We start from the raw sequence: 15,643 nt of genomic DNA, 5'->3' as shown, positions 1-15,643 counted from the left end.
TGGTAAGGAGTGCTGTTCAATATGTCCTCCATGAACATATGCGAAGCCAACGTGACCATCAGCCATCAGTGTAAACCACTTCATGGTCCTGGTACATGTCAAGAATCGAGAGGAAGTGACAGCAGAGAGCTGCGGGGTTAGGACCAAGGCATTTTGCCTTGTCTCTGAGGTCACCACCCTCCCTCCATTTTAACTCTGTCGCACTTTCTTTGCATTTGTTTGTTTTGGTGGTCATCTTTTCCCTACATGTGTTGATCTCACCTTGTCTTTTTGGCGTGGACTTTTGTGTTGCAGTGTGGCTGGCTCATCCTCTTTTATTATTGTGATCAGCCAGCCCAGACCATATGCTCTATGGTTAGGACCATGTGAAAGGTCGAGGCGAAGCTTCAGCATAGGTGTACACCATGGAGGTGTATGTGAATGGACCTCGAGTATAGTTGGTAAGGCAAGGACTCCACTTCAAACAGAAGAGATTGGACGCGAACTGCAATCTTAAGCCCTGAGCTGGGCCTTCGATGCAGGAAATGAACTGCCATGGATGGGGAAAGGAGACAGTAATTCGGATGCTCAGGAGAACTATGAATGTGTGCAACGTAAGTGGCGATCAGTTGTGCACGTGTAACCTTCAATGGAGGGACTCCAGCCTCCACCAGGACGCTGGTCACCAGACTCATCCTAAAAGCTCCTGTTGCCAGTTGAATACCACAGTGGTGGACTGGGTCAAGTAAACACAATGCTGAGGGTGCCGCCGAACCATAAAACAAACTCCTATAGTCAAGGCGGGATTGAACAAGGGCTCTGTAGAGCTGCAGCAGTGTAGAGCGATCTGCACTCTAGTTGGTGTTGTTCAGGCAGCGGAGGACATTGAGTTGCTGCCAGCACTTCCGTTTCAGCTGATGAAGATGCCATGTCAACTGGGCATCGAAAACCAGTCCTAAAAATTGATATGTCTCCACTACAGTGAGTGGGTCATCATTAAGGTAAGTTCTGGTTCCAGATGAACAGTATGACACCGACAGAAGTGCATGACGCACAACTTCACAGCTGAAAACTGGAAGCCGTGGGCTAGAGTCCATGACTGCGCCTTGAGGATGGCTACCTGTAGGTGCCACTTGGCAACACCAGTACTGGAGGAACAGTACGAAATGCAGAAGTTGTCTGCATAGAAAGAAGGTGAGACCGATGGACCGACAGCAGCTGCTAGACAGTTAATGGCCACTAAAAATAGAGATACATTCAATACAGAGTCCTGGGGACATCATTCTTCATATGGCGGGAGCTAAAGGAGGCACCAACTTGCACACAGAAAGTACGGAACGATATATATATATGATGTTGCCAGGTCATGTCATAAGCTTTTTGTAAATCAAAAAAGAAGGCAACCAGGTTTTGGCATTTGGAAAAGGCTGTTCAGATGGCAGACTCGAGGGAAACTAGATAATCAGTGGTAGAGCGACCCTTGCACAAACCGCCCTGACACGGAGCCAGTAGGCCACATGACTCCAGGGTCCAACACAATTGCTGACTTACCATACATTCTAACAGGTCACAATGAACAATGGTGAGGCTGATAGGCCAATAGCTATCCACATCAAGCGTGTTTTTACCGAGTTTGAGCACTGGAATGATGGTGCTCTCCCGCCATTGTGATGTAAAGAGACCATTGCACCCGATTCGGTTGAAAATGGCGAGGAGATGTTGCTTGTAGTCGGACGAGAGATGTTTGATCATTTGACTGTGGATCCGATCTGGCCCAGGAGCTGTGTCGGGGCAATGTGCAAGGATGCTGAAGAGCTCCCACTCTGTAAATGGAGCATTATAGGGTTCACTGTGATGTTCAGTGACAGGGCTTTCCTTTTCATCCCTCATTTGAGGGTGCAAAATGCTGGGGAATAATTCTCTTATGCAGAGGCTCGGCAATTGTGTTTGCGTTGGTAGATAACACGCCATTGATGTTAATGCCAGTAACACCTGTCGGGATCTGGTACCCACAAACACATCAGATCTCCGCCCAGATTTGGGAAGGTGACGTTTGGCACCCAATGGTCGAGATGTACCTCTCCCAATGCGCCTGTTTCCATCTTTTTATAAGCTGGCAAACGTGGGCACAGAGCTGTTTAAAAGCTATTAGGTGCACTAGGGAAGGGTGCCGCTTACGTCACTATAGAGCTCGCTGATGCTCTTTAATGGCCTCAGCGATTTCTGGTGACCACCAAGGTACTGACTTTTGCCAGGGGCACCCTAAAGAACAAGGGATCATGTTTTCTGCAGCAGATACTATTGTTCTCATGACCTGCTCAACTACCACATCAATGGTACCATGTGGGTGAGATTCAACGGTGACAGCAGAGGTGGAAGCTTCCCAGTCTGCCTTATTTAAAGCCCAATGGTCACTACCACAAAAGTCATCATGGGCTGTCCAGTGGACAGATGGGAGAAGTCCTGGGCTGCAGGGGGATAAATCAATGGCCGAGTTAGTGTCATGAGCCACACTGAAATGTGTGGGGGCCCCAGTATATAAGAGGCAGAGGTCAAGATGAGACAGGAAAGTTTTGACATCTCTACCTAGGCCAGTAAGCACAGTGACACCACACAAGGGGTTATGGGCGTTAAAATCTCCCAAAAGTAGGAAAGGTTCAGGGAGTTGATGAATCAGTGCAGCCAATGCATTCAGGGGTACTGCACCATCTGGAGGAAGATAATATGTTCCAGACAGTTATTTCCTGTGTCATCCTTATCCTGACAGCCAGAGCTTCAAGGGGGATTTGAAGACGCACAGGTTCACAACATACTGAGTTCAGAACATATACACAAACTCCACCTGACACACTATTATAGTCACTACGGTTCTTGTAATATCCCCTATAGCCACGAAGAGCAGGGCTCCGCATTGCCGGGAACCAGGTTTCCTGGAGAGCAATGCAGAAGGCAAGTGTAAAGGTTATCAGTTGCCGTAGCTCTGTCAGGTGGCGGAAAAAACCGCAGCCATTCCACTGGAGGATGACATTATTGTGTGCTGGGAAGGCATGAAGCATGCAGTGGGGCAAGCTATGCTTCAGGGTCAACTGTTGCCACTGATTGAGTATTTGTATACATTCCTACTACGGATGAGGCAACATTGAGATCTGGGTCCTCAAGGGACGCTGAGATCTCCACCTCATCCGCAGGTGCAGAATCTGTTGTAACTGTGACCAGGATGGTCGCGGGGTAGCAATGACGGAAAGTGCGGTGGGACCCGCGGAGAGGCCCACGAAGAACAACACAACGGGAGAGGATGGACACAACCAACGCAGGACAGAACGAATACAACAAGATTGAACAACAGAGTAACAAGGAAACAAACACATCCACTCGAACACAGAACAAGGAAGTAAGCTGTCTAGCACAAAGCAAGGTGTAAGTTGACGTACGCGAGATTAGACTGGTTGGCTGAGCGAGAGGCAGGCGCTTAAGTACGCTATCGGGGGCGCCGCTATTGGCTGCAGGGACCACATGTTTCACTGCGGCGCCCGCACACTAAAAGCAGGCCAGGAGGTGCGTGCCACTACAACTTACAGCGCGATGGTGCAGAGACCTCTATGGGTCTTTGACATCCATGATTTCTGGTGCGGATTCAAATTCTGCGGCGCACAGTACCAGATCCCTCCCCCCTGAAACTTGCGCGTACGGGCGGAAACGCCCCGGACGGTGCCCCGAGGTGGGCGACAGTGGGAAGAGGAACTGGGCATATCAACCGCAATTGGTGGGGAGGAAGGGATGCCTGAGGTATCCATGACAGCCGATCCAGAGTCCAGGGCGGGGGGAGGGAGCCGCTGATCCAACCGGAGGCGGAGAGGGCCGGCGGTAGGCCCATGGGGAGACGGCAACCGGGGGCTGGGACGGTTACTCGGGGACCACGAGGTAGGGAGAGAGGCGGCAGCACGAGTCCCGTGGCAGCACAAGGGCAGAGCTGATTATGATGGCGGCGCTCCACCCCTTTCGACGTCTGCATTGATGTCACATGCCGCCCGTGGGCTGCGACGACCATGGCGGGTGTCCAACCCACCTTGCGCCCATACTCGCGGGCCCACACGGCGTGCCAGGGGCATACTGCTGCGAGGGCCGGGAGTGGGGGCGGGACGAGGACGGCATCAGGAAATGGAGCAGGATCTGCGGCTGTCGCCCATGAAGGAGCTCTGCTGGCTGTGTCCGTTAATTGGCGTAGTGCGATAGTTGCTCAACCGTTGGCCTGACAGAAGTCGTGGAAGGAGCATGCTGTGAATTGGGGACCATTATGGAGACTAACATGTGGGGCAGGATCTCAATGGCGAGAACCTGGGCCAGGGCCGTGAGTGTAGCCTCCATGGTGGTGGATGCCATTTGGACAACATATGGGTATTTGGAGTAGGCATCAACGATGAGTAACCACATGGACCCCAAAAACGGGCCCGCAAAATCGATGTGGATGCGATCCCAGAGCCGGCGAGGCACAGGCCAGGGTGCAAACGACTGAGGGGGCTTGCCTGGTGACGCGCACAGACAGTACACCCACAGACCAGGTGCTCAAGATCGCCATAGATGCCAGGCCAATACATATGCCGGCGAGCCAAAACTTTCATACGGGACATACCCCAGTGCCCGTGGGGTAACAAACTGAGCACCTGAAGCAGCAATTCCGGAGGGATGACCACCCGGTGGGCATCCGACTCCGTGACCAACAGAAGGACATCATCAATCACGGAGAGCCTGTGGGACAGGTGCCACCAGGGGCTGAAATCGGACTGCATCCGATGAGTAACATAGGACGGCCACTTGTGGACCACGTAGTTAAGAACCTGCTGCAAGACAGGGTTGCGGCGGGTAGCCGCAGCAACGTCAGCAGCCATAAGAGGAAGACTGTCCAACGCATCCCGGTGGGCGGAATCATTGTGAAAGCAGAGGGCCTCCTGTTGGTCAAAGGCAGGATCGGGGCCTGCTGGGAGACGTGACAAAGCGTCCGCATAAGCATGGTGGGCTTATACCGGATGGTGTAAGCGTAATTACGTAAAAACAATGCACTGCACTGGAGATGTTGAGCCGTCCGCTCGGGAAGGTGAGAGTGGGGTCCAAAAAGTGTAACCAAGGGTTTATGGTCCGTCAGGAGGGTGAACTTTGCCCCAAAGAGATAGGTGTGAAATTTCTGGACGGTGAACACGATCGCCAGGGCCTCCTTTTCAATCTGGGAGTAGTTCCGTTGTGCTGGGGTCAATGTCTTAGAGGCATAAGCGATGGGCCGTTAGGAGCCATCGGCATCCCGGTGCACGAGGACAGCCCCAATGCCATATGCCGATGCATCAGCTGCCACAACCAAGGGGCAGTCCGGAGAGAAGGAAGTAAGGCAATGGGCGGACTTCAGCATCGCCTTTAAACGGAGAAAAGCCTGGTCACAGGCAGGAGTCCAAATAAAAGGTATCCCTTTGCAATGCAAGTGATTGAGGGGTTGAGCAACGGAGGCAGCCTGGGGCAAGAACTTTAAGTAATAAGTAACCTTGCCCAAAAACACCTGCAGTTCCGATAAGTCCTTGGGACGAGGAAGGGCCTCAATGGCCACGACATTACGACCTGAAGGGCGAATGCCATCTTTGCTAAGCCAGTGGCCTAAGTATTCCACTTCCGGTTGAAATAAACAACACCTGTCCAGCTGACAGCGTAGACCATCAGACTGCAGAGCGTGAAATAAGGCGCTGAGTTTTTGCAAATGTTCCTGGCGGGAACACCCGGTGATCAAGATGTCATCCAGATAATTCACACAGGCAGGGATAGGCTGAGTAAGCTGCTCCAGGAATCGCTGGAAAATGGCCAGCGCCGAAGAGACACCAAAGGGAAGGCACTCGTACTTATACAATCCGAAAGGCGTGTTGATAACGATGATGTTCTGAGATTCAGCATCCAAGGGCAACTGGTGATATGCCTCAGCCAGGTCGATCTTGGAAAAATACTCTCCCCCGGCAAGCTTGGCAAGAAGGCCTTCCTGTCGGGGAATGGGGTAAGTGTCAACAAGGGACTGAGCATTGACTGTAGCGCTGAAGTCCCCACACAGCTGAAGGGACCCATTGGGTTTTCGTATGACCACCAGTGGTGTCGCCCATGCACCGTAAGTTACAGGTTCCAGCATGCCAGCGGCCTGGAGCTGATCAAGTTCCTGCTTGACCGCTGCCCGTAAGGCCACCAGAAGGGGCCGGGCCCAGAAAAAGTGAGGCTGTGCATCTGGCCGTAGGGTGACGTGCGCCTGAAAGCTGGAAGCACACCCGAGATCCGGTGCAAACAACGATGCAAAAGCGGAGCACAGATCGTCCAAGTCCTGAAAGGGAACAGCCGTGGAAACATCCTTAACTTCGCCGGAAATTGAAAAGCCAAACAGTTGAAACGCATCCAGGCCAAAAATATTCGAAGCCGACGGATGGTCGACGACAAAGAGGGTAAGGAGCCGTGGGACACACTTGTACATCGCCTGGATGACAACTGCCCACGAAGGGAAATGGAACTGTCTCCGTAGGCGACCAAATGGCGAGAGGGAGGCGACAACACAGGAAAGCCCAGCCGTGTACATGTCGCCATATTAATCAGGGAGACGCTGGCCCCAGTGTTGACCTGAAAACTGACATCCTCTGTGAAAATGGGGAGCGTGAGGAAAAGCTTCAGCGCTGATGGGTAATCCTGTGGGACAACCGATTGCAGAGCATGAACGGTATCTTGAGGCCCAGGAGGGGCAGGACTGGATAGAGTCGAGTGACTATGACAAATCGAACTGATGTGGCCCTCCTTGTTACACAGCGAGCACGTATTCCAGCGGTGGGGACAATCAGCCTGTGAATGGGCAGTAAAGCACTGTGGGCAAGATGGAAGTGGGCCGCGTGACCGGCGACGAGGGGCGACCGAAGGTGCTGACGCCATAGAGATGTCGGAATACGAGGAGACCCGATGGTGCTGGCCCCTGTCGGCTGGGCCATGTCGCCGTCGTGAGGGCAGAACCCGCCGTGATGCCGTGATTGCTGCCACCTGTGGTCACACCGTAAGACGCTCGTTAGCTGCTTGACCAATTTCAAAAGAGTGGGCAATGCGAAGAATCTCTTCCAAGGAGGGGTTGTTGAGTTTCAATGCTGCAGTACCGACCTCATGGTCGGGAGCCAGCTGAACCACCACATCCCGTATCAGGGAGTCCACATACAAAGCCTTACACCGCTGATTGGTGCACGTAAAATCGCATCAACGGCTGAGACCCTGCAAGTCTGTGACCCAGGAACGATATGATTGACAAGGCTGTTTATGGTACTGGTGGAACTCCAGCCGAGAGACGACTACATAGTAGCGTTGGGAATAATAGTTTGTCAGCAAAAGGCAGATCTCCTGGAAAGAGAGAGCCACAGGATCAGACAACGGTGCCAACTTGCGGAGAAGAAAGAACGTGTCCGGAAAGGCCCAAGACAAAAACAATGACCACTGCAAGGAGTTGTCCGTGACTTGAAAAGCCGTGAAATGTTGTTTCAGCCAATGTAAGTAGGTTTCCCAGTCCTCTTTAGCATCATTAAAGGGTGGAAACAATGGCGGATGCGGGAAAGCATCGGACACCTGAGTACTCTGAAGCTGGTGCGGTAACGCGTCCCGGGCATCGACTTTGTCCGTTAGCAACTGCAGCGACTTTTGTAAGATGTCTAACTGGAGCTGCTGCTGCTGCATGAGCTGCAGCTATTGCTCCAGCAGACAGACCAACTTCGCCTCCATACCAACGACGACCACTGTTTACCTCGTCGCCAAAATGTTGTAACTGCGACCAGGACGGTCGCGGGGTAGCAATGATGGAAAGCACGGCGGGACCTGCGGAGAGGCCCGCGAACAACAACACAACAGGAGAGGACGGACACGACCAATGGAAGGCAGAACGAATACAACAAGATTGAACAACAAAGTCACAAGGAAACAAACACGTCCACTCGTACACAGAACAAGGAAGTAAGCTGTCTAGTGCGAAGCGAGGTGTAAACTGACGTACGCGAGATTAGACTGGCTGGCTGAGCGAGAGGCAGGTGCTTAAGTACACTATCGGGGGAACTGCTATTGGCCGCTGGGACCACGTGTTCCACTGTGGCGCCCTCACACTAAAAGCGGGCCAGGAGGCATGCGCCGCCACAGCTTACAGACGTCCATGACGTCTGGCGTGGATTCAAATTCTGCGGCGCGCGGGTACCAGAGAATCTGTAGGGAGAGGAGCTGTTAGGGCCACCGGAGGATCCTTTTTCTTAGCAGACTTCTCTGTTTGCTTGCCCTCTCGCTTCTCTTTAGGGGCTTGCTGGGAGGAAGACCTTGAAGCTCTTTGTCCAGCAGCTTTTGCCTCCTTTAGTCACTGGTGAAGGTCCACTGTGGCATTAGTGGAGACCTCGGGAGAGAGGGTCCCAAGGGACCCCTTCCACATAAGAGGGGCCAGAGGAGGCTGTTCCTTCTCTGGCTCGGGGGAGGGGACCGATGTCCCCTGAATTTGGGGAGGCCTTGTTCCTGAAGTAGGTACTTTGGGAGCAATAGAAGATTTTCCCCCTATCACCAAGGGGCAGATGTATTCTGGAGGCCCCACTGTTCGTGGCACAGAGTGTGGTACAACTGGTACTTGTGATGGTGATGTGCTGCAGCGTATGTGGACGTCAACCAAGTGGGGTGTAATTGTTCAAATTTACGTTTGCCTCTTGGTAAGTCAACCAGTCCAGGGTCTTGTACTCCATGATTTTCTGCTTCTTTTGGAGTACTGTGCAGTCTGGAGAGCAGTGGGAGTGCTGGTCTCTGCAGTTGATACAAATGGGAGGAGGCGCACAGGGAGTATCTGGATGCAGTGGACGTCCGCAGTCTTGACATGTGGTGTTGGAAGTGCAACAGGAAGACATGTGCCCGAATTTCCAGCACTTAAAGCACTGCACAGGGGGAGGGACGTATGGTTTAAAATCACAGCAGTAAACCATCAGCTTGACCTTTTCAGGCAATGAATCACCCTCAAAGGCCAAGATGAAGGCACCAGTGGCAACCCTGTAGTCTTTGGGTCTCCTGTAAATGCACTGGATGAAATGAACACCCTGCCGTTCTATATTGGCATGGAGCTCATCGTCAGACTGCAAGAGAAGGTTGCAATAAAAAATAATCCCCTGGACCACGTTGAGGCTTTTATGGGGAGTGACAGAAACAGGAACATCACCCAGCCGGTCACAAGCGAGTAACACCCGGGATTGGGCTGGGGATGCTATCTGAATCGAGACTGCACCACTTCTCATCTTGGACAGTGCTGTCACTTCCCCAAAATTATCCTCAAGATGTTCAACAAAAAATTGAGGCTTCATAGGTAGAAAGGAGTCCCCGTCCATTCTGCTACAGACTAAATACCGAGGCAAATATGCCTCTCTTCTTTCTGTAGCCCTACGTTCCTCCCATGGTGTAAAAAGGGAGGGAAATGATTTAGGGTCATATCTGTCAGCACTGTACTAGATCTTGCCCTTCTTAGACTGCTGGCGCCGTACGGTCACCAGCAAGAAATGACTTAGTCCGCTTCATTGCGGATCATCCACCCTGATGCCACCCTCTCCAATCAGGGGTGCCACCTAGCCACAGCAAAGGCCATCTGGCATGATAGCCGTTGCCAGGAGTTCTGATGCTCCAGGAAGACAGGCATCTACTCCTTGGCATATGTGGGGAGTTTGCAGATCAGGCATCAGCCGTGCGAACCCTGTGTTGTCAGGCGGCTACCACCAAATGGGTACATGACGGTTCCACCGCAACGGACTGGCTACTGTGCTGGATACTGGACACAGAGAAATCCAATACTATCATGGGGGCGAAAGAGGACAGGAGACAACGACAGAAGATGACATATCCAGAAAGTGTACTCACCCAAATAGTTGAATTGCAAGTGGAGGTGCAAAGCGATAACAAGAAGCTCAGGAGATCGAATCTAAGGGCACTATGGATAACTCATGCACCATGTAAGGTAACTCTTGCACCATGTAAGGAGTCCTTCCCCATATGGCCCACACTTCCGTAGAATTTGGAAAGTGGCAGGTCAAACCATAAAATGAGACCTGAACTTGAAGTGCCGAAAAGTGTGAGACTCTTTTAGTTGCCTCTTACGACAGGCAGGGATACCTTGGACCTATGCCGGATCCGCAGGGGGATACTAACAAGGCAAATGGGAAAAGTTGTGCCTGTCTGCAAGTTAATGTGTCCTCTGTACAGTACGTAACAATCTATTTTTTGTTACACTGTTGACATGCCAACCTAGAGTTTCCACTGTTTGTTTATATCAGTATGACAATGCACCCTGTCATAAAGTAGAATCTGTGATGCAATGGTTTGTGGACACTAACATTCCGGAAATAGACTGGGCTACCCAGAGACCTCACCTGATCCAATAGCATGCCTTTGGTATGAGTTAGAATGTCAACCTCACTCTAGACCCCAGCATCTTCTCTAGTTTTGGCTTTTCAGAAAGGACTGTGATTTCTCTTTCTCTCTCTCTCTCTCTCTCTCTCTCTCTCTCACACACACACACACACACACAGGGATAATGCAGTATAGATCTAGTAATGAACAAAAAAAATTAGAATAGGGGTGAACTACAATGACAAGTGCCACGAACAGAGTGTCACAGTTAAGAAAGACAGAACAGCAACTCAGCACTCTTATGCCAACTGGCTCCACTGATGACACAGAGATTGAAAAAACATATGATGGGAGAAAAGAAATTATTTAGTACATAAGAAGAGAAGAAAATTTAATTGCAATTAGGGACTTACATGAGACTGGAAAATGGAGGGGGAAGGAAAAATAGTACGTGAAATACTCCACGAATGAAATGAAAGTGATGGTCGGATTTTGCTCAGAAAATGATTTCACCATTGCAAACATTTGGTTTATGAATCAAGAATGAAATTGTGTATGTGGAGGAGACCTGGAGACACCAGAAGGTTCAAGAAGATTATGTAATGGCAAGAGAGATTTATGAACTTGGTTTTAAACTACAGAACATTTCCGGAGTGCATGTGGACTCTGACTGTAATATAGTGGTTATGCGATACGGGCTAAATTTGGAGAAACTGCAAAAAGTTTTGAAATTAAGGAGAAAGTGCCTAGGTAATTTCAAACAATGAGAGATTGTTGGGAGGCAACAACTAACTGATGTATAGGAAAGGAATATAACAGAGGAGGAATGGGTTACTTTCAGAAATAAAGTAGTGATGATAGGAGATGCAAAACTATGCAGAAAATATATGCCCAGGAAAAATTCTTTGAATAACAATGGAAATACTATTACATTTGATTGATATTGAAAAAAATATAAAAATTCAGTCCCTCCAACTGGCAAAATGGAATAAATGTCTAACATATTAAAGAGGACAGGAAGTGCAAAGTGGGGAAACAAGAAAGGCTAGAGGAGAAATGTAATGCAGTAGAAGCATGCATGACTACAAAAAAGTTATGTGCTGGTCAAGAGGAATATTTGATAAGTGTTGTTGTCTTTGACCACTGGCAATGCCAATGGCTGCTGTGATGTTACCTTTTGGTGTGTGTATCCACTTTCATTGTTAAATTGCAAAGCCAATGAATGAGAAAGTAAAACAACCTTGTTATGATGACAGACTGATCTGTAGCTTAGGCTGTTTCAAAAAATCGTCACTGATATCATGTTACAGTTGCCATATGGTTTACAGCATTTATTGCATGTTTCCTACATCATCAGTCAAAACCAATGACTTATACCAAACATTCCTCTTTATCCATTATGCAGCACACATACGAAAATTAAAAAACTTTTGGAGAAAAGAGAAACAGTTGCATGCAAGTCATGAGCTCAGATGGCAGCCAGTAATGATCAAAGGAGAGAATGCTAATAGGCGGAAGAAATACATAGAAGGGCTGGCTTGGTGGCTGAATAGATCTTTGGTGTTCAATCCCTGATTGGTCCTAGAATTTTTGTACATCATTTGTCACTTCTTTCACCACTGGCAATGTTTGTTAATGTTAAAAATACCAATTTGCACCTTGGTTCGGAGTTCATATTAAACTATAACTTCCCCTATAACAGGCTGGGTGAGTCAGTTCAAAGATCGGAGGAAGGCAATGGCATACCACCTTCAAAAAGGACCACACCTAGCAAAGCACTGTGGTGTTCAAACAAACATTGGTGCTGATGACAGCTTCATCTTATACAAAGAAAAGGAATTTTAAAGCAATGTTATGGAAAGAGAAGATGAAATGGATGACAATGAGATGGGCAAAACACAGTAAGGAGAGCAGAAACGTGATTTTACAGAAGTATATTGTAGACCAGATGACCAACTCAAGTAGCTAATGAAGGAAAAAAAGAAATTTATGGAGGTTTCTCTATTATTTAATACATTTATGGGGTCGATCGAAGCACCCGATCCCACCCGTCGGCTTTGACCCGTGATGTAAGGCCGTTGTGGTTTGTGACATCACGACGGCGCGGAAATTAGTTTCAGAGAAAGGCATGTTTGTAGATGTCGTTTTGATGTGATCGGTGGTGCTCTCTAGTGGTGTGTTAGGTGATGTTTTCGGTTTAGTTTGCGTGTGTGACGTGTTTATAGGTGGCGTATTGTTGCGATCGGTGGATCTTTCTGGTGGTGTGTTTATGGGTAGCGTGTTAAGTGGCGTATGGGGTTCATTTGCTTGATAGCATTGCATATGTGTGGTATCAGGACTGTGCTTTCAGCAGAATATTTTTCAGTGAGCTAACAATTTTAGTTTTGTTATTTCGACGTTATTGTAGTTTTTTTCTGTTCGTCATGTGTGAATTTTGGTAACTTGCTTTTTTTATGTCTTTGGTAGGTATGGATATGACTGACAAGGTCAACAGTTTTTGGTTGTCAGCAATGATGGGGGACAGTGCGTTGTCTCTAATAAAATTTCTTCAACTATTCAGATTTTTGGATGAAGTCGTGAAGGGTTCAGAATGTCGTGAAGAAATGAGGCTTACTAAAGTTTCGGCATCTCAGACCAGGGACTGGATAACAGGTCAAGGGAAGTGTTCGATTCCAATGTGTTGTTGTGGCTGTGGGTGTTCTAGTATCGGGGGTTGCTGTTGAGCTATATAGGTCAAGGGAAGTGTCAGATTCCAGAGGATATTGTTTAGTGGAATTTGGGGAGTTTTGTGTTGTCAGTTTTTTTTGTCGTTTTGCGTGGTTTGGTATGGTGGTGTGTGTCTAAATTTGTTTATATTTACTTTGTCCCCACCCAAAACCCCCCAATTTACCAATGCTTGTCCCGTTAGTTTCATTACGTTTTTTGTGGAACGTGTGTATGTTGGTTTTTCAATGTATTTTCGTGTTTGTGGTCATGTTTACGTAATGACGTCATAGGTGCCATATTGGAGTCGTAGTGCGTGGTCGATTCTGACATATTTGTGACGTTATGGGTCAAAGCAGACGGGTGGAATCAGACGCTTCTGTATTTCCCATTTATGAATTCACTTTGTGATTTTAGTTGTTTATACAGAAAACTATTTAATATGCTGTGAATTTGGAAAAAAAACCAGATAATATAACATTAGAAATGGTCAAACCAGTCACAAAGAATAGTTGAAATGTAATCATAATGTTGTGTATTAAATATGGACTTAATGATAGCAATAATGAATCTAAACCTCAGACTGTGCTGCAGATCAATATCAAAGAATTTACAACAGGGCAGTGACAAACTCTCAGGTCTTTGAATAGGTGACTATACGTTTATGCGATTGCTTTTCTTTAGTTTGAAAACTTATATGATGTGACTAAGATGTAATATTATATTTTCATTTGTCATGACAGAGTAACAACATACAAAAAGCCAAGTGTACAAGAGCCAGCCATTTCAGCCCATTATTCTACAGCTACTTGCACAATAGCAGCAGTTCTGTACAAGATCGGTGATAGTGGTTTCCATATATTCTCCACATTACTTCAGCACTACAAATTTGAAGTTTTACATTCATAAATTATTAACTTTGAACTATATGTTGTGAATGCTTGAATCATTACTACAATGTGCTACATGTAATGACAAATAAGACTGATTAAAGCAATTTAAAATACTTCAATATGGAACAGGATTCCTAAATGAAAAAAATGTCTGACTTGAAAATTTATAAGTTGTCGAATATTGTTGAATTCTGGTAAATAACATACATATCTTTGAACAATTATTGCGGTCAGCACTAGCGAAAGGGAAGGAAATTCAGGACGTACATAACTTGGAAAGGTTTGTCGTTGATGGTAACATGTTAGATAATTTGTTGGCCAAAATATGACATCTATTGCAGAAAAGGTATGACTGTATTGCACACAAATATTATGCTCTGGCCAGTAACACTGAGAATACCCATTGGCTGTGTGGAAGCCTTTTACAACCATAGTAACTAAGCCACAGCTTGACATCAGACTAGGTATTAACCTAGAATGACATACCACAAAATAAGCAATAAAACAGCTGTCTCACAATGTATAAATGGCCATACCTTACCTTTTTTCAACAATGCTATCCATATTCTACATCCAAGTGTGAAAGACACATTGGATTAGGACACAATGAGCAACTGACAGGCAATCATTTAACAGTATGAAATTCCGAAACTCAGCAAAGAACTGTAGCGGGCCAGGGGCGAACATCTCAGAAACAGAACCAAAAGAATATACGACATATCAAATGGCTTACTACTCTGTAACTATTATAAATAAAGGCGGCGTAACAATACAGCTGTATAAGGTTTATGGCCGTATGATATGTTTTTACTTTCAGATTTCAATGAAGTCAAGAAACAGACCTAACCTTCCCCAACATATTACTTAAATTTGCAATTTCATTTATTACTATGATGAATATTCTCTCTGTGACAACTATTCACTTCAACACAGTAACCGACTCCTACTTAACTCACCCCAGTAACTGAAATATCAATTATTCAGACATTATTGTGAGTTATGAAAAGTATCAGAGAAGAAATAAAAGAAATAAAAATACGACAGTGTTTCCAATAATGTTGTTCGTAGTACTTGCCATCAGCATTCCAAACAAAGGCTTTACCGTCGCTAACTGTTAACGTTATCATCATGAATTTCAGTCAAAGCAAAACGTAATACTGATCACATATACTGAAGTTATCAGTCTGTTTGCAAACAAATGTGGTAAACAAACTGCACCTATGTCAAAGTTATTCACACTTCGCAGTTCACAGATTCGCAGATTCCAGTGGTCTCTTAGTTACCCCCAAAGATGTTAGACTCCAGAAAGACGCTCGAGGTGAGACCGCACTGAGGAGCGCTGCACGGCGCAACAAAATATTGTTTTCACGAAACCGTATAAGACACAATGCACTAAGCGGCAGCGGAACTGCGCGGTGTAGAACTGCGATGCAAAATTGACCAAGTGGTCAACTATGACGTGTTGTCGATTAGTTCCATTGTCGCTACTGCAGCATAGCAAGCGTCGCGATACTGCACGTCATTCAAATCATTGCTCTTTTGACGTGCGAAACGAAGGTTTGTTTACTAAAATGGACTCAAACGAGGCAGAGTTAATTGTATGTATAAGTAGATGGTCAGATTATATGACCTTAAAATTGCACATTATATGAATAGTACCAGAAAAAGCAACATTA

At 47.2% G+C, this 15,643-nt stretch overlaps 1 protein-coding gene across 1 annotated transcript in view; it reads right to left on the bottom strand.

Annotated features, from left to right (window-relative positions):
• LOC124612710 (tRNA-splicing endonuclease subunit Sen34) overlaps positions 1-15,237 on the bottom strand; it is a 63,649-nt gene extending 48,412 nt beyond the window's left edge. Inside the window, exon 1 of the mRNA XM_047141061.1 lies at positions 15,043-15,237. Within this exon, the coding sequence (XP_046997017.1) occupies positions 15,043-15,097 (55 nt within the window). The 5' untranslated portion in view covers positions 15,098-15,237. The remainder of the gene's footprint in view (positions 1-15,042) is intronic.
• Between the last annotated feature and the right edge of the window lie 406 nt (positions 15,238-15,643).

Source organism: Schistocerca americana, chromosome 4, assembly GCF_021461395.2.
Source record: "Schistocerca americana isolate TAMUIC-IGC-003095 chromosome 4, iqSchAmer2.1, whole genome shotgun sequence".
NCBI classification, from domain to species: Eukaryota; Metazoa; Arthropoda; class Insecta; order Orthoptera; family Acrididae; genus Schistocerca; species Schistocerca americana.
This window is presented reverse-complemented; position numbering and strand designations above follow the sequence as displayed.